General features: G+C 40.2%; 1 protein-coding gene across 2 annotated transcripts in view; it reads right to left on the reverse strand.

Moving 5' to 3' along the window:
* Window positions 1–981: 981 nt before the first annotated feature.
* Window positions 982–20,269, reverse strand: part of LOC100665495 (hydroxysteroid dehydrogenase-like protein 2) — a 64,553-nt gene continuing 45,265 nt past the window's right edge. For both annotated transcript variants that reach the window (XM_064291609.1, XM_010588018.3), the window contains exons 9-11: window positions 19,206–19,355; window positions 17,238–17,366; window positions 982–12,534 (exon numbers count right to left, since the gene is read on the reverse strand). In XM_064291609.1, coding sequence (XP_064147679.1) covers window positions 12,422–12,534; window positions 17,238–17,366; window positions 19,206–19,355 — 392 coding nt within the window. In that variant the 3' untranslated portion in view covers window positions 982–12,421. The remainder of the gene's footprint in view (window positions 12,535–17,237; window positions 17,367–19,205; window positions 19,356–20,269) is intronic.

The following is a 20,269-nucleotide window of genomic DNA, read 5'->3' on the forward strand; positions in this document are numbered from 1 at the left end:
TGTCATTATAATACATTGTCTTCTCGAGAAGCCCTTTGAAATCTTCTGTTTACTTCAATTCTTCGTTTTGCTTTAGCTGCTCAACGCTCAAGAGCAAGTTTCAGAGCCTCCCCTGACATCCATCTTGGTATTTTCTTTCTTTCCTGTCTTTTCAGTGACCTCTTGCTTTCTTCATGGATGATGTCCTTGATGTCATTCCACAGCTCATCTGGTCTGCGGTCACTAGTGTTCAATGCGTCAACTCTATTCTTGAGATGGCCTCTAAATTCAGGTGGGATATACTCAAGGTCATATTTTGGCTCTCGGGGCATAGGTGGATATAAATAATGGGGAAGTAGTGAAACATTGCCACTCCAATTTGTACTACCACAGGTCATTTAAGAGGTCATCTAAGTTGTATAAATGTAGAACAAGTAAATTGGCATCCATAATTTGAGGTAGAAAGGGGTCATAGAACTTTTTCTTTTATAAGGCTTGATTAAGGCTTCCCTTCTTGGTATATAGAGCTCTAGACAGGTTGAGTACCTATTTGCATAAGAAACCCAGGGAACTGAGAGAAAAGCTATCAATGTCTAACTGCCTTCTCCCTGAGATTTGACATTAGAAGGCTCTGTGGGGAGGCTCTGGCCAATGCCCAGTGACAAAAAAGAGTAACAAGCCCCTGAATTAAAATTGCGTTGAAGATAAGGGGAATATAGGCTGATACTTGGGGCTGATACAAAGGCCTAAGAAACCATGGAGGAAGACTAATTTTCAACAGAATGTGGCTAATGCAGGAAGCTCTTCAAGATGCACCTACCTTTATATAAATGATTTAGTGCTAGGCTGGTAATAAACTAAGATTGTCATGGCATAATTTTAAGCCTAGCCTCTAACTCTGGCCACTTGTCTTAGGCTGGGTTCTCTAGAGGAACAAAACCAGTAAAACGTATATATATATAACGTATATATATATATATATATATATGAGAAACCCATTACTGTTGAGTGGATTCCAACTCATAGTGACCCTATAGGACAGAGTAGAGCTGCCCCATAGAGTTTCCAAGGAGGAAGTGGTAGATTTGAACTGGTAACTTTTTGGTTACCAGCTGTAGCACTTACAACTACACCACAAGGGAATGACCCACATGGTTGTAGAGGCTGGAACATCCCAAGTCCATGGGTCAGGCTGAAGACTTCTCCTGATTCATATAGCCACAAGGGCTAGCAAACCCAAGATTAGCAAGTCATACAGCAGGGCTCTGGCTCACAGGCTGTGAAGACCAACAAATCATAACATCGGCAAGCAAGACGGCAGGTAAGCTGTCACCTCAGGTCCCAAGAACCAGAAGTCAGATGAACAGGAGCCAGCTGCAGGATCCAGAGCCAGCAGAAGTTCACGAGCCTTGCCGGGAAGTCCACTTATACTCGATGCAGTCCATACCCCTAGGGAAACTCCCTTTCAACTGATTGGCTACTCACAGTAGATCCCATCATGGAGGCGATCATATTATATCAAATCTCATCATGACAGTGATCACACAATCATATGACTGCCAAACTACATCATAACTGCCAAACCACTGAGAATCATAGTGCAGCCAAGTTGACACAAAACCTTAATGATCACACCCCTGAGTCCTTGGAATACAGACAGGGTATTGGATGAGCCAAAGATGTTATTGAATCCATGTCTGGAACAACATCTTCTACTCTTCATATCTCTATATTCAGGTGAAGTTTGAAACCAGGAAATCTACCTTTATGAATATCCTCACCTTCCTAAACTAGTCTAATGAGTTAGAGGTTAGTAGGAGCAGATATTTGAGTTTGTAGTAATCCTGAGAGAGAGAGCTACATGCTTTTCTTCTTGATAGGTAACTGTACTTCCCTTTGAGGTGTGGGTGGAAAGATTTGAGCTTCTACTCTGTGAGCAAATATCCACTAAGTAGGAATGTGTATCATGGAAATCAGATTGATGACACTCGGCACTCACTACCTGGTATGAAGGCAGAGATTCTAGAGCAAAATACTTGGCCAGGTGTTAGGTAGAGTTAGCAGTCTGCATCACTTACAGTTAATATTCAATATTCATTGTATTAGTATAAGTGAAGAAGTGCTTGAGAAGATGGTGGAAACTCCCAAGCTGCTAGTTCTGCAATCTGAGCCAGAATATTCTCCAGGTTATCTATTAGTCTTTATTGTAGCCAAAGTACAGTATCATTTAAGAGCAGTCTTTTATCAAGTGTGTAAAATAAATCCACAGCTATGTTAGAACCAATGAATGTATCTGGAAGACCTTACCAATCTAACCATTAGAGAAATTATCTTTATTGTAGGACAAAGTTGATTTCAAAAGCCTGACCATATTCTGGAAGCATGTGCCATCATAGCTATCCACATCCCTTTGCTCTGATTCCACATTCCCTAAACAAACTTCCGGTGAAACATCTGATTCTATAGATTCTAGAGGTACTTTTGTATCAAGAAAGGAAATACCCTGAATATAAAAGGCAATACCTTGAATACAGAATGAAGCATTCCAATCACTTTAAAGGAACTTCTCCCACTGTCAATTATATTCAATGATCTAAGCTTCAGAATGTTTGACGTGCCTACAACCTATGCCATTAATATAGCCTAAAGCAGTCCCTATGTGTCAGTGGCCCTATTCCTTTGGGACTTCAGCTGATTGGGCTAGAGATAAACAGCTAACTCATGGGAAGCCAATTTATTGGCTGGCCAGCAGCCTATAAGATGGCATGGTATGAAAATTCATCAAAGAAATTTTGAATGGCTACTAAGTTTTTAGGTCATAAATACTAAGTTGTTTGGCCTAACTACTTAATAAATGGAAGTGGTTGAACTCTTTTTGCCTAAGGTCACTGTGAAAAAAATCACTGAGGCTCTTAAGGGTTCAAGAAATGAGAAAGTTTGGGAAATTTTGTTCTATACAGTCAAGAAAAAGGTGAAAGCTATGCCTGCAACAGGATAAAGCCAACAAGAAGTATGCTGATTAATGCTGCAGAACTCTAAAAAGGTTTATGAACTGGAGGCAACAGATATTTCTGAACCAGGGGTTATGGGACAGAGCTGAAACAGAAGGACTGACTGAAGTTCATTCAAAGCAGCACTGCCCAGATCCCCTACCCCATCAGGCACAGAAAGGTGACTATCCCCCATCTATTCTAGCAGAAGATTGGAGGTTTTATTTCTGGAGAATTTGAACCATAGAGAATCGGGTCTCAGGAACATGAAGCACATTCTGAAGATGGAAATTAAGTGAAAGTCTAGATCTTAAACAGTGAGATATTTCCTTCTTTTCCCTGTTCAGCATCCTCCCCAGACAGGATATCAGAAGACACTAGAAAACTGACAGGCTCAAGAGAAAATAATTACAAAACACAGAATGGTTGTAAGCCTGGGCTCTGCAGCCAAACCTGGCTCCTATACTGACTAAATGTGTGTTTTCAGGGCAAGTAACATAACCTCTTTGCCTTAGTTACCTCATATGTAAGATGGGAATAATAATAATGCCTACTTCATAAGAATGTCGTGAGAATTAAATGAGTTAATTAATGTAAAGGGCTTAGATCAGTGCTTGGCACACGTAAATACTAAAAAGGTCAGTTTTTAATCACCATTATTACTCTTATGCACATTATAGTGGAATCTCCCTTAGTTCTTCATCTTCACTGAACCCATCTTACATGGCCTCACCAGACCAGCCTAACCTTGCACTTACACATTCAATTTGATTTTTAATACCTCAATATTAAATATAAATGGACAGCCAGGGATCACCAGATATTTAGAGAAAACCTGTAATATGGAAGAAAGAGACCATAACAAAGAAAATGCAGAAACAAAAGAAAACTTCAAAACTATTCTCAGTGAAATAAGAAAATATATTACATCCTTGAAATATAAACAGGATGAAGTTCTTAAAGATCCAGAGAAACAAGAAATTAAAATACGAAACCGATGGAAAATTTAATGGAAGTGCCTGAAAATAAAGTGAAAAATCTTGTAAAGAAAATTAAAGAATCTAAGAAATGTAGCATCTGACTTATAATAGTTCCAAAAAGAGAGAACCATCAAAATGGAGTGGAAATTTTGTCAAAGAAATACTATAAAATACTGAAGGACATTTCCTGACTGAAGGGGCCCATTGAGTATCTAGGACAATGATTTAAGAAACAAACTGTATTAAATCACATCATAACGTTTCTAAAAACTACAGATACAGGATTTTAAAAGTTTCTGGAGAGAGAAAGCAAGCCACATACAAAAGGACCAGGAGTCAGAATGGCATCGAATAACCTAACACCAATAGTGAAAGTTAAATGATACATAGCCATGCTTTCAAAAATCTGAGACAATTATTTCTAATTTGGAAATTCTACATCCAAACTATTAATCAAGTTAGATATTAGAATTAAAGACATTTTCAAGCATTCAGTGTCTCAAAACAGCTCCCACAGATTTTTTCTTAGGAAATTACTGGAAAATGTACTCTAACGAGGGAGTAAGCCTAGGAAGAAGAAGACATGATATATTAGTTTTCTAGTGCTGCATAATTAATTACCACAAATGGCATTTTAAAAACATTCATCTATTATCTCACAGTTATATAGGTCAGAAGTTCAGGTGACTTGCTGGATTCTCACCTCAGGGTCTGTCTTATGCTGGGTTCTCTAGAGAAGCAAAACGAATAAAACATATAAATGTATGTAGAGAGAGATTTATAGCAAGCAAATGGCTCACACAGTTGTAGAGGTTGGAATGTCTCAAGTTCGTGGATCAGGATAGAGGCTTCTCCTGATTCACATAGCCACAGGGGCTGGTGAACCCTAGATCGGCAGGTTGGAGAGCAGGGCTGTTATTCACAGGCTGTGAAGATCGAAGAATCCCAAGATTGGCAGGCAAGACTGCAAGGCTTCTCCTGATTGATATAGCTGCAGGAGCTGGAGAACCCAAGATCGGCAGGTTGGAGAGCAGGGCTCTTGTTCACAGGCTATGAAGATCAACGAATTCTAAGAATGGCAGGCAAGACCACAGGTAAGCTGCTAGCTCAAGTCTCAAGCACTGGATGTCAGACAAACGGAAGCCAGCTGCAGGATCTAGAGCAGGCAAAAGCCAGAACATCCACTTATATTCAGATGCAAGTCACATGCCCAAGGAAACTCCCTTTCAATTGATTGGCTACTCACAGCAGATTCCATCATGGGGGTGATCGCGTATCAAATCTCAACAGGGAAGTGATCACAACATTATATGACTGCCAAAACACTGAGAATCACGGCCCAGCCAAGTTGACACAAAATCTTAACCATCACAGGATCTCACAAGTTCAGAATCAAGGCATCAGTGAAACTGGGTTCTTATCTGGAAGCTCCAGGGGTAAAGTCCATTCAGGTTTTTGGCAGAAGTCAGCTCTGTGCAATTAGCACTGAGGTACTCATTTCCTTCTTGAATGTCTGCCATGGGTTGCTCTCTGCTCCTACAGGCCACTTGCATTCCTTGTCACATGACCCTCTCCATATTCAAACCAGCAATAGCGCTTCCTTCCTGTGCTTTGATTTTTCTCCTTCTGCCTTTCTTTTCTGCTTCCTGGAGAAAGTTCTCTGCTTTAAGACCTCATGTGATTAGATTAGGCCCACCTGGATAATTTTGCCTTTTATGGTCAATTTAATATGTGTTATATAATCTAACACACTCAGGAGAGTGATAGCTCATCACATTTATAGGTTCTGGGGATTAGAAAATGTGGAATCTTAAGGGCCATTCCTAGAAATTCTGCTATGACACATGAGATACAAGAGAACAACAAAGGAAATTCCCTAAATAAAGAAGGTTGGGACGGTGATGGAACAGAGAGAATATCTGCTAAAAGACTATTTAGAAAATTGGATTGAGAGACACTACTGAGAAGTGTTTAAGCGTGTGGGAAAACTTAGCAGAAGACCAGGGAATGAAAAAAAGCAATTTACTCCAGGAATAAAAAAAAGTTGCTTTAAAAAACAGGAAAGGAATTAACTATGAGAAATATACCCATAACGCATAGCTTCTACACAGGAAGTTAATTGATAATATCTAATACTGACCATTCAAGTAGTAGTATAAGCATAATTATAAGAAGGCTATCTCTGTCCATCTGGGAAAAAAATCCTTGTCTAAGCTTCTCTAAGCCCTGGTATTTTTTTTTTTTGTGGGTGCTTGGTGATTTTTTTTTTTTAATAATTTTTATTGTGCTTTAAGTGAAAGTTTACAAATCAAGTCAGTCTCTCACAAAAAAAACTTATATATACCTTGCTACATACTCCCAATTACTCTCCCCCTAATGAGACAGCCCGCTCTCTCCCTCCACTCTCTCTTTTCGTGTCCATTTCACCAGGTCCTAACCCCCTCTACCTTCTCATCTACCCTCCAGGCAGGAGATGCCAACATAGTCTCAAGTGTCCACCTGATCCAAGAAGCTCACTCCTTACCAGCATCCCTCTCCAACCCATGGTCCAGTCCAATCCATGTCTGAAGAGTTGGATTCGGGAATGGTTCCTGTCTGTAGCCCTGGTTTTCTTGAGTAACTTTGACATCTCCATGTTATGTCTATCTGTCCCCCATTTGTGCTTGCTTTTCTCTGTGTCTAATCTGCTCTTTTTATATTTCAAAAATCATTAGGTTTAAGACACATCCCACACCATTATGGACATAGCAAAGAAAACCCTATTCCCACATGTGATTACATGCACAGGTATAGGGGTGTCTTAGTTATCTGGTGTAAGTGGGTGGCTTTAACAAACAGAAATTTATTCTCTCACAGTCTAGGAGGCTAGAAGTCCGAATTCAGGGCACCAGCTCCAGGGAAAGCCTTTGTCTCTCTGTCAATTCTGTAGGAAGCTCTTTGTCAACCATCCCTGGTCTAGAAGCTTCTCAGCACAAGGGCCGCAGGTCCAAAGGATATACTCTGCTCCCGGCACTTCTTTCTTGGTGGTATGAGGTCCCTCATCTCTCTGCTTGCTTCTCTCTCCTTTTATTTCTTGTAAGATAAAACATGATGCAGGCCTAACCCCAGGTCTGTGAGCTGGGTAAGGGATTATATCCCACCCTAATCCTCTTTAACATAATGTAATCTGAGAAGCTTCTAGACCAGGGGAAGATTGATGACAAGGACCTTCTCCCAGAAACGGCAGAGAGAGAAAGGCTTCCCCTGGAGCTGGTACCCTGAATTCGGACTTCTACCTCCTAGAATACATTTCTGTTTATTAAAGGCATCCACTTGTGGTATTTCTGTTAGAGCAGCACTAGAAAACTGAGAATTTGGTACCAGGAAGCTGGGGTGCTGCTCTAACAGATACTATTACTGAACCCCGGAAGGTGGGTCTTTGTCTGGTGTGCTCAGACTTGCCAATTATCTGGACACTGGTTTTTGAGAAAAAAAGTAACTTTATTGCAATGCGCAGAGCAAGAAACTGGGAGGAAGTTCCTTAGATCCGGCTCCCCAAGCTATGGGGAAACAGAGTTTATATGTGATTTGGGCAGCAAGATGGCGGCTGTGCAGGTGTACTGGGGAGGGAAAATTCTAGAAAGCAGCCAGGAAACGGGGCGACATGGTTATTGTTGGACTCTCGCTTCAGAACAGTGTCCGGGTGGTAATTTTCCTTCTGATTCACTCCTTCGGTTACTGTGTCCTCTGTTGCAGTCAATTAGTGGTCACAGCTGGCCTTTCTGCACATGTGTGGCAGGCCAAATCTGGCTTGGGCTAGTTTAAGGACTAACGGAAATTTACTGGCATTCGTAGGGTCAGGTTAAAATACCTTAAATATGAAAGTGATTTTGAAACTGTGAGTTGGTAGAGACTGGAAGAGTTTTAAAGTGCCTAATAGTAAAAGCCTAGATTGCTTTGAAGAGACTGTTGGTGGAATTATGGACATCAAAGACAATTCTGGTGAGCACTTAGAAGAAAGTGAGAAAAGCTGTAACACTGGAGATTTTGCAAATGAAGCAGCAGCAGAGAAACAGCAGCAGAACCAGGAGACTGGCATGAGACAGCATTGGGTAGCTGAGTGCCTTTGTGCAGGTTTCCTGGCAGAGTGGGGTGCCTTCGGGCACTTACTGGTGGAGCTAGGCTTGCCAACCCATGGAGCAAGACAGCTGAGAGCCTTCTGGCCAAGGTTTACTGGCAGAGTGGGTTGCCTCCAGGTAATTACTAGTAGAGCTAAAGAGCTTTGAACATTTGCCTGAGCAGGGCAGATGCTGGCTGGCCCAAGGGCCTGAGGGGCCAAGAGAGGAAGCAGAAGCTTAAGGGACAAGGAACACAGAAAATAGAGTGCCTCAGTCTCAAAGGGTAGGGATACAACCTCTGGGGTTTCAAATGGTGGGGCCACAGCCTTCTAGGTTTCAAAGAGTCAGATCTTCACCAACTCAGTTCCAGTGTAGAGGGCTGCCTTTCATGAGTGCCATCAGAATGGGGCCAGATCCACTGCCCAAAGTTGAGGGGGCACAGCTGCCATGCCCAAGGGGCAGAAGAACAGTGCCTGCCAGGGCTGAGGGAATAGTGTCGCCACTCAGATTAACTATAAGAATGGTGCCACCCAAATGCAAGGGAGCAGAGTTGCCATTCCAGTGGGCCTGGAAGGTGGAGCTGAAGCCCAGGATCGAGCAGCCTCCATGCAGAATCTGGAGAGTGTGGCCAACACACAGCCTGGTGGGCACAGCCATTGCCTAAATGGTCTCAGAGAACAGAGGATTGTTTTCAAGCCTTGAGAGCTAATGCAATATGTTCTGCTCACTAGCTTGGTACCTGTCATCCCTTTTATCCCTCCAATTTCTCCCATTTGTAGTGAAAATGTCTGCCTTGTGCCTGTTCCACCATTGTACTTTCAAAGCAGATAACCTGTATTCTAGATTTCACAGATGAAGAGGAATTTTGCAGAAGATGAGGTTTTGGGCTTGGAATTAAGACTTTTGGGATGATACAATGGGGTGAATGTATTTTACATGTGGCAAGGACATTGTCTTATGCTGGGTTCCCTAGAGAAGCAAAACCAGTAAAGTATATAAATATATATCCAAACCAAACCAAACCCAGTGCCATCAAGTTGATTCCAACTCATAGTAACCCTATAGGACAGAGTAGAACTGCCCCACAGAATGTCCAAGGAGCACCTGGCAGATTTGAACTGCTGACCCTTTGGTTAGCAGCCATAGCACTTAACCACTACGCCACCAGGGTTTCCATAAATATATATATAGAGATTTATATCAAGGAAATGGCTCACGCAGTTGTAGAGGCTGGAATGTCCCAAGTCCATGGGTCAGGATAGAGGCTTCTCTTGATTAACGTAGCCACAGGGGCTGGCGAACTCAAGATCAGTAGGTTGGAGAGCAGGGCTTTTGCTCACAGGCTGTGAAGACCAACGAATCCCAAGATCGGCAGGTAAGCTGCTAGCTCAAGTTCCAAGAACCAGAGATCAGATGAACAGGAGCCAGCTGCAGGATCCAAAGCGAGCAAAAGCCCACAAGTCTTCCCAGAATATCCATTTATAGTCAATGTAGGCCACATGCCCAAGGAAACTTTCTTTCAACTGACTGACTACTCAAAGCAGATTCCATCATGGAGGTGATTACATAATATCAAATCCCATCATGGAAGTGATCACAACATCATTCAACCATCAAACCACTGAAAATCATGGCCCAGCCAAGTTGACACACAACTTTAACCACTAGACATGAATTTTGGGGGCCAAAGAGTAGAATGTTATGGTTTGAATTGTGTCCTCCCAAAATATATGTCATTGGCTAGGCCATGATTCTCAGTATTGTGTGGTTGTTCACCATTTTGTGATCTGATGTGATTTTCCTATGTTTTGTAAATCCTACCTCTATGATGTCAATGAGGCAGGGTTAGAAGCAGTTAATGAGGCAGGACTTAATTACAGGATTAGGTTGTATGTTAGGTCAATTCCTTTTGAGATACAAGAGAGAATTGAGCAGAGAGAAGAAGGACCTCATGCCACAAAGAAAGACTTGTTGGGAGTGGAGCGTGTCCTTTGGACCTAGTGCTCCTGCTCTGAGAAGCTCCTAGACCAGGGGAAGACTGATGACAAGGACCTTTTCCCAGAACCGACATAGAAGGAAAGCCTTCCCCTGGAGCTGGCGTCTGAATTTCTAGCCACCTACTTTGCAAGAATAAATTTCTGTTTGTTAAAGTAATCCACTTGTGGTATTTCTGTTATAGCACCACTAGATAACTATGACAAAGCAGGTATTTGTTGAAGCAGTGAAGAGGGTGGCCACAGAAATCATTGTGAATGTAATTAATGCCACTGAACTGTATGCTTAAAAATGGTTAAAATGGCAAATTTTAGGTTCCTTATATATTACCACCAAAAAAAAAAAGAGGGTGGCCACAAACAAATCAAAGCACTATTTAAAGGGATTTGCTGATATATAGATTACTAGCAATGAACCATGTTAAAAAGTATGTTTCATTAATTTTACCCAGTAATTAAAAAGCCCAATGGCTTGATTTCCTTCCATACCACTCCATTTCAGAACAAGACTCAATCAGCTACTGGGTAACACATAAAATGGTCATTCAAAAACTGCTGGGAGGATCTACAACTTCAATGGAATTAATAGACAAGGTCCAAAAAAAGGAAGGAAACACAGGTGGATTCATCAAGTTAACTGGGGGGTGTAGCAAGAGAGAAGGCTTCAGGCTTGTAGGTTCAGGAATGTAGGCTATGGCCACATTAACTTCACTGCTCCATCAAACACATGCTTCATTTCTGACAGACAGCTCAGTATTTCTTAGTGATGATGAGCATGAAGGTGCCGCAGATGACCTCATCCAACTCCTTCAGTTACTGATGTGAAAACTACGATCCTATGGAAATAATTTTTTCCAATATCTGAAAGCTTTTTAGGTAGCAACTTCACATTTTAGTGAACAGAACCCGGAATTCCTGCCTCACATTAAAAAAAAATTTTTCCTCAAGTTTTGAGACCATTTGGAGAATGCAGAGAAAAGAAAGAAATTTTCCGAAAACTTCGGGAGAAAAAGTCTCCTGGCAATATCTGATCCAGACCCTCACGTGGCTAGAAATGAGCTTGAGCTGCCAAGGGAGTTTACAGGCTGCCACCTCCAAAGTCAACCCAGCTGGGCTTTATGGAAACTGGGGTGAGGTATGAGAGCTTCAAATTCCAACCAAGGTCAATGTATTGGGAGATTTTTGTTGGCTGTTGTTAGTTGCCATTGAGTCAATTCCAATTCATGGCGACCCCCTATGTGTAGAACAGAACAGCCCCACAGCAGGACTTCCTTCTGGTTGTAACCTCTGTGGAGAATTTGCATTTCTATCAAGTTTCCAGGCAATGCTAATGCTGCTGGTTAGGGACCAATTAGAGCAGTGGCTCTCAAAATTTATTAGACATAGGAATCACCTGGGGATCTTGTTAAAATGTAGATTCTGATTCAGTATATTTGGGGTGGAAAAGCAAACTCTCAGCAGGAGTTCAAACTGGAATGAACTGGATTGAACCCCTGCTACCTAGGGCAGATAGCCAGGCCTGTCTTCTGAAGCTTCCCTGGGTGGGTTTGAACTGCCAATCTTTCAGCTAGTAGTTGAGCACTTAACCATTTGTGCCACCCAGGGACTTTTGTTGGCTGTTGTTCTTGTTAGGTGCCATTGAGCCGATTTTGACTCATAGCCACACAGAGTAGGATATAATCTTTATGGAAACAGATTGCTAGGTCTTTCTCCCACATAGCTGCTGGGTCAGTTCGAACCACCACCGTTTTGGTTAGCAGCTGAGTGCTTAACCGTTGCATCACTAGGGCTCCTTTTGTTGGCTAAGGGCTTGTTAATTTTGGTCTTGGCCTTGTCCCTTCCCATTTCTGACCCTCAGTTTCCTTATCTGTAAAATACAGATTAAATGCTCCTAACATCATAATTCTCAGAAATGTCAAAATTAGCTAAATCGCTTAATAGCATACTAATCTTGGAGAGTGAAAGATGAGAAGTACAAGAATTACACTGGGTAAATATTTTTAACTGATTAAAATGAAAGGTGAAGTTGTTTAAGTTTAGCTTTTTTTTTTTTTTAACCATCTATTCTAATGTTCTCATTTCAAAACATTGATCAAGTGCATGCTTCTGAAGAGAAAAATTATTTTAGGTCATTTTTTTATACTTTTAAATAGAATGCATACTGCAGTTATTTGAATTATATTAATATTTGCCTAAACATATCATTAGCTAGCTGTTTTAATTACAATTTCAAGTCTTACAAATATAGAAATTCCATTTTTTTTCCAAGACAAACACGCACATCTCATTATACAATCGGGAAGAAAACAAGCGATTAGATTTTAAGCAGCTGAGCTTTTTACTTGTTGAGCTTAGCGGTCGACACTTTTTTTCCCTTTCCTTCACAGTTTCGCATTCATCTGAGTCATTACTTTCTCCAATTTGATTGCTAGGGCCATGTTACCTTTAATCTTCAATTTTCCTGACATGAATGCCATTGTTGGTTTTAGTTTCCCTAAAATGAGAAAACGAGAGAGAGAGAGAGAGAAGCATCAATTAGCACCCTTAGGGATGTACTGCTTCAAGAACACGCATCATAAAAATAATTTCCTTGAGTTCTATAAATCTTGGAAGCACAGAAATTTCTGTTACAGCATTTCATATCAGTATCTTGGGAATCCCGATACCTAGACTACAATATCCTATAAGAGATAATGTAAAAAAAACAATCAACCAAGGATTACACCAATAAGATGAAGATACAACATTTATATATGTAGTCACAGTACACTAAAGGATACATAGTCCTCCAATGAATTGTGATAAACAAATACTATTTTCATTAATTTTCCAATCTATTATAGTTCATTAAGCTTTTAACACTTCAAGTTTAAATTTAAAAAAAGACAGTTCAAATGTACACAACATTCAAAAAATGGTCTTAGCATCGTGTGTGACACAAAAGCATGTATAAGCATTATTTTAACCAGAGAAATGCCAGGGTATAAAATATATGCCCTAAAATAGAATTGTTCCTAATAATAACGCAGTATATAACTAACGTAGGCTCCACAGAGGTAGAGGACTTTGTATTTGCTACTCTCATTTCCTGTGCTAGTACAATGTCTGTCATGCAGTGGAATGAATGCGGAAGTTGAGGCTCAGCGAGGATTTTGAGACTTGCCCACAGTCACAAGACTTGTATACAGCAGCTCTGCAATTCAAAGCCAGGCCTGTCTAACTCTAATTTATGGTTTCTGTCTTATACCATGACAATTTATATACAGGTCATACCCCTTAGGAAGCAAAATACATGCTTGGTATACTAGTAAACTTTCACTGTGCTCTTCGTAGAAAGAATGTGTGGGCTAATTTATTTTATAAATTATACAGTAAAACCTGTGAAAGGTGAACCACCCGTGTAAGGCGGAAACCTGACAGAGGAGGAAAACTCAAATATTTTCCATTAATACGAGCAATAGAAAAGTGGTAAGAGTGCACCTTGTCAAAGGAGGAAAACTCGCGAGACCCAGAAAAACAAGGCAGTGCTATCGAGTCCCAGCTCTCAGGTTTCTTGGTATAAATATATTATATACATTATACACATTTATATATATACAAGTACATACATATATGTATAATATATGGAGATACTTAACACCTTTACATTATTCAAAATAGGAGTTGTAGCAAAGCAGTACAGGCTGGCTACAGATCAAGTCCAACTCGTTCATTTTAATGAATAAATTGAACTATACACTACTTCAAGAAAATAGGATACTAAAACACAAAAACTTACAAATCATAGATTAAAGAATAACTAATTTACACGGAAGATACTGGAAAATCTTTGTTCTCTAAAGGAACAGAACAGCCCCCCAAAGACTTACTAACACTGACATTTGTGTAGTTCAGCTAAAAAACTGGTTCCACGCTGTCAGTCTATAGTGAAGCCCACGAGTCCACAAGCCCCACTCAAGCACAGAGTTTCCGATCTGCTTCATAGTAATTTGCCCATAAAGATGAATTGAAATCAAATGCAGACAAAAGCAAACAGATAAAAGGAACTTGGAGGAAAGAGAGATTGCAGGAGAGTAAGAAAAGTAAAAGTAAGTAAATTAAGAACCAATAAAAAATCCCATAACTCATGTCCTCAGAGATGAGAAGATATTGCAGCCATGAATAAAAAAACAGGATTCTGGAGAAAGGGGTAAGGGAGGAATAAGGGGGTGGGGGGAGAGGATGAAAAGGGGAGAGAAGAGGAGAAAGAGGCAGCTGAAGGACGGGGTGGGAGTAGAATGAGGAGGAAGTGGGAAGTAAGAGGAGAAGAAGAAAGAATCAAAACAAAGCTGAGCTCTTGGGAATTTAAATTTTGATAGGTAATATGAAAATGCAATAGAGTGGTAGCAAGAAGGTGAAGAAGTCTCCTAGAAAGTAGAAAAATTACCGAGATGGGCAGTCGGAGAAAAAAATGATTAAATCGGAGGATCAATTTTTTTCCCCCTAGAAAGTAAGAATGGAGAAAATTGAGAGAGAGAGAGAGAAGTATTAAAAAAAATGATATAAGAACATTTCCAAGGGGTCTACCAAATACCCAGGGAAATGAAAGTAAAAGACCAGCTTGTAGTATCATAAAATTTCACAACACTACAGTGAATGGGATGATGCTAATTCCAAAAACTTTCAGAAAGGGGAAGGGTGGATGTGAAAGATTAAAAATAAGGATAATACCAAATTCTCAGTGGTAATCGTAGAAGATGGAATAACATTTATAATTCATTTTAAGGCAGATCTTCATATTAAAATGTTATAATGTTTAGTCAGTGCTGCTTCTGATAAATACATGTATTAATTAACTTACTATTTGAGTAGTATTCTAAGAGGAGAAAATACCCTTAAAATTTTTTTCTGGCACAACTAGAGATCTCTGGGCAGGATAGAGAATCATGTGAAAGGCTCTCTGGTTTAGGAATTCCACAGAAATCAGGGTCACTGGGCCATAGTGTGCATGGTGGCACAGTGGTTAAAGTTATCAATTGCTAACTGAAAGATCAGCAGTTTGAAACCTCCAGTGACTCCACGGGAGAAAGATGCAGCAGTCTGCTTCCGCAGAGATGTACAGCTTTGGAAACCCTACGGAGTTCCTATGAGCCAGGATCTACTTGAGGGCAGTGTGCCTGGGTCTTGGTAGAGGCAGGGATTCAAACCAGTTTGTTCAGGTTCAAAAACCTGCTGAGAATTTGCACTGTTGTTGTTAGGTGCCAGTGACTTGGTTCCGACTCAGAGACCCTGTGTACAACAGAAGGAAACACTGCCTGGTCCTGCGCCATCCTCACAATCATTGTTATGCTTGAGCTCATTGTTGCAGCTATCTCGCTAAGGGTCTTCCTCTTTTTCATTGACCTTTTACCAAGCATGATGTCCTTCTCCAGGGACTGATCCCTCCTGATAACATGTCCAAAGTATTTGAAATGTAGTCTCACCATCTTTACTTCTAAAGAGCATTCTGGTTGTACTTCTTCCAAGGCAGATTTGTTCATTCTTTTGACAGTCCATGGTAAGTATATATATTCAATATTCTTCACCATCATCACAATTCAAAGGTGTCAATTCTTCTTTGGGCTTCTTTATTCATCGTCCAGCTTTCACATGCATATGAGGTGATTGAAAACACCATGTTTTGGGTCAGGTGCACCTTAGTCTTCAAGGTGACATCTTTGCTTTTTAACACTTTAAGGAGGACTTTTGCAGCAGATTTGCCCAACACCATGCTTCATTTGATTTCTTGACTGCTGCTTCCATGGGTGTTGATTATGGATCCAAGTAAAATGAAATTCTTGATGTCAATCTTTTCTCCATTTATCATGATGTTGCTTATTGGTCCAGTTGTGAGGATTTTTGTTTTTTTTATGTTGAGGTGTAATTCATACTGAAAGCCCTGGTCTTTGATCTTCATCAATAAGTGTTTCAAGTCCTCTTCACTTTCAGCAAGCAAGGTTGTCATCTAAATAATGCACGCTGTTAATGAGTCTTCTTCCAATCCTGATGCCACATTCTTCTTCATATAGTCCAGGTTCTCGGATTATTTGCTCAGCATACAGATTGAGTAAGTATGGTAATAATTACAATAACTATCATCCCAGATATACCGATTCAGAATCTGCATCTTAACAAGATGCCTGGGTGATTCTTATGTACAATAAATTTTGAGTACCATTGCTCTACTAGTAGTTCTCAGAAATTACCCCTAACCTGTAGCATTAGCATCATCTGGGAACTTGTTACAAATGCAAATTCTCTGCAGGGGTTCAAACCAGAATGAACTGGTTCAAAGCCCTGGGTAGAGGGCTAGTATCTGTCTCCTATTACAGCAGCTGACAAGACTGACGAATGACATCATTAGGGGGATGAGGAAGGTATGGGCCACACCAGGTGACGCTGACAGAAGAGGTGACACCAAATGGCTGTCTGTAAAATTTCTGTGCAATATTTCAGCAGGAATTCATTATTTTTTATATAAAATATCTCTGTACATAAACGATAAAAAATTTTTCATAAGCCCAGCTTACAGGTCTCAGTATACCTGTAAAGGCTAAAACTCTATGCTAATTGACTTTCTGAACATTCTAAAGAGCCCCAGTTACAGCTGTCATTATCACCCACTTGAAATGATGCTTCGAATCAAGTGGTTTCATCTGCATGCATTATAAGGCTGCGCTGTTGTTTCGCTGCTGCCAGCGTTTTTATAGTCACCGATTTTGTCAAATTTTCTGGTGTTTTAGCTATAATACTGTGGCAATTAGTGACACTAACCCTAGTGAAGCCACTGGACCATAATCTCAGTAAAGGAGCTGCAGCTCAGTTCAGTACCTCTATTGATGAAGGTCTCTTTAGAAATATGATCTGTTAGTCCAGTTAGGAAAATGAGGCCCAACTACGAGTACTTTTAAATTATCTCTCTGTTCCCAACATTTTCTTATTGGCTTCTCAGTAATGTGAAGTGGAAAATGTGACATCTATTCCCTGTTTGTGGATAAATAGAAGGGGCAATAAAGTCAAGTCAGAACAACCCTCCCAAGACTGCATGCTCTTCAACATCAAGGACCGCTAAGATTCTCCTGCTTCATTAATGAGCCTTGATTATTTGCAAAGGGATAATGCAAAAGGTCAGAACTAAATTTTCTTTAAATAAGTAAACTGATAAAATTGAAAACTCACCAGAAAACATTTTTACAAAATCTTCAGCAGACATAGTCATCACCACATCTGCCCGGTCAGGAGGTTCTCCATGTCCAACATTCCCACCCTTGCTTTTAAGGTCAAGAAACCATGTTCCACCATCTTCACCTACACAAAAGATAAATACATAGAAATAAATGTCAAAGAAGGCCTGTTCTTCTTAAACTCAATAATTGTAATAATCTTACATAATACTGTTTCCCAAGTTAAAATTCTCACGCTTCTATCAATCAAATTCGGCAAATATTTATTAAGTATTTATTATGTGCTACGCACTATCCTAGGATCCAAAGACTCTGCAATAAACAAGAAAAACATGGTTCTGCTTACAAAAGAAAAGGAGGAGGAGGATGTGGGAGTGTATTAATACAGGGTCAAGAAAGCGCCAGTGATGCTGAGATTTAAAAAGTAAGAATTAGCTAGACGAACAGAGCAGTGGGAAAATATTTCAGGCAATGGGAATGAGATATGCAAAAAACCAGAATCAAGGGTGCAGCATGTTTCAGGAACTAAAGATAGTATAGTAGGGCTGGAATGTAAAAAAAAAAGGTGTGGATGGTGCCATCAGGTGAACTAGTGAGGCAGTCAAGGCCCAGAGCACAGTAAGCTTATTGGCTTCATCCTAAGAGATCTGCCACATGAGGAGTATGCCCTAATAAAGTTCGTATTTTAAACACATCACACCCTACCTGCTGTGGAAAAAATATACTGGAGAGGCATCAAGAGGATGCAGAAGGCTACCCAGGACAGTGGTGTAGTAGTCCAGGAGCTTAAGGACACATGCCTTGATCAGGATTGTGGTGGGGAGATGGAGAAAAGTAAACATATATGAGAGATAATTTTGAAGTAGAACCACAAGACTAGGTACCTGATTGAATAAGCATAGGAAAAGGTAGGGGAGGGTGCATTAGAATGATTTGCTAGTATGTGGCCTGTGAAACTGGGTAAACATTGTTGTGTTTTTTACTGAGAGAAGACTACTGATGAAGAGCATTTCCAGAAGGAAAGAGTGGTTAACAGTGTCGAATGCTGCAAAGTGACCACAAGGTAGAGGTGACAAATGTCCACTGGTGACATGGAAGTCACTGAGGACATTGGTGAGAGCAAATTCAATGGAATGGAGAAAAATACCAGAGCAGTGTGTGTTGGAGAGAGTGAGTTACACACGAAAATAAGTTTGGTTCTGAAAGGGAGAAGAAAGATACTTGTTTTCCTTCAGCAGGATTTAGCAGCCTGATCCAACTGTGGGGCAACCAGATAGTTTGATTCATCAGGACTAGGGTTTTGACAGATGATGACATAAGCATAAACAGTTTGGGAAGTTTAGGAGACAAGCAAGAGAAGGATTAAAGCAATGGACCATGGATTCTAAGCACCATAAAAAAAGAAGCAAAAACAGGAAGTCACTGATGGATTAAGATAAAACCAGAGGGATGAAAGGATAAAAGACCTGGTAAATTAAAGGTCTGCACATGATACGACTAACTGAGGTAGTTAGTTCTTAACCTATCATTAACATGTGTTAATCTTATTTTGGGAAGAAAACTATTAAGAGAGGTTTCAAAGAGCTGACCACATTCAGACTGTACTGAGTAATCTCAAGGATAAAAATGGAAACTACCCATGGTGGAAGATAAATCACTGCAGTTACACTACCTGTCATGATCCATGTGTCCTTCTAAATTTTCTCTCAGTTACGTATGCCAAGGAGTTACGTAACACTAGAAGTATATGGAATGAAATTTTATTTTACATGTATCCATATGCACTGATCTTAACTTAAAAGTACAAATAAATATTTTCTATTCTTGAATGTCTACTTTCTAGGGTAAATTTCCCGGATTCAGCCAGCTATCCAGGGGATTACTACTGGAAGCTGATTTTCTTCCAAAGGAAATATCCTGTTTTGTTTCATAAAAGCCCCAGATTACCACCCATAATCCTTACCTGAGAGATCAAACTGATAGACCGCTTGAGTAGCTTTAACAACGTCATCACTGACAGTCTCCTTGACAATTCTAAAGGTTTCTGCCACAGATCCAGAAGCTGCTTTTGGTTGTGGTGCCTGCTTCCCTTCTTTGAATGCTGGAGCAGCATCTGTAAAATATTATTCAAGTAGATGTCCTTGAAGACTTAATTAGCAGGACAAGCTTGCTACCAATTACACCTGTGTTTGACCAAAATGACCTGAAGTGCGTTACATGGCATCTGAAGCATATATCGAACTGACGGAATAACAGTCAAAAACATCAGTTGTAACTATAAGTGTAAATGGTTTATACTCCCATGTAAAAGGCTGACTTAAAGTGGGTTAAAAAACAAAAGCAAACTACTACCTGTTTGTAATAAAATTATTGGAGTTTTGGGGGGTGATATTAACCACTCCTTTGTCATTCCCTCTGAGTACTGTCTATAATAAATAGAACTACTGGAGTTTTGGGGGTGATAATTCATCATTCCTTTGTGATCCATCCCCCCGGGTTCTAAAACCAAATGAAAAACAAGACACTGGAGTCAAAAAGATGGAGATCAAATATCATCTGTGCAATTAATGAAGCTAAGTTGGAGATGTCTATCAACTAATGCACCATATACTTCCAGTGTTACGTAACTCCTTGGCATACGTAACTGAGAGAAAATTTAGAAGGGCACATGGATCATGACAGGTAGTGTAACTGCAGTGATTTATCTTCCACCATGGGTAGTTTCCATTTTTATCCTTGAAACAACGAACTTAAGTGAACTTCCTAATAATTTTACCTCTAAATTAAATTTATTCACCTAGTCCCTTCAGCCCTGCATTCAACCTGCCTTCTCCCATCAAAGAGTAGAAATGCCTCTGTAAACAGAGATCATGTGAAAACTGAGGAAACCTGCTCAGAAAGAAAAAATGCTCAGAAAGGTTTGAACTAGAAAACCTCAGTTTTTCACGTCTCCCAATGTCAGTTAATCAGATTGGTTCCTGCCACTGGATGAAGAGAATTCATAATATTAGTCCGAACAAGATGCAT

The sequence above is a fragment of the Loxodonta africana genome, chromosome 9 (genome assembly GCF_030014295.1).
Source record: "Loxodonta africana isolate mLoxAfr1 chromosome 9, mLoxAfr1.hap2, whole genome shotgun sequence".
Classification (NCBI taxonomy): domain Eukaryota; kingdom Metazoa; phylum Chordata; class Mammalia; order Proboscidea; family Elephantidae; genus Loxodonta; species Loxodonta africana.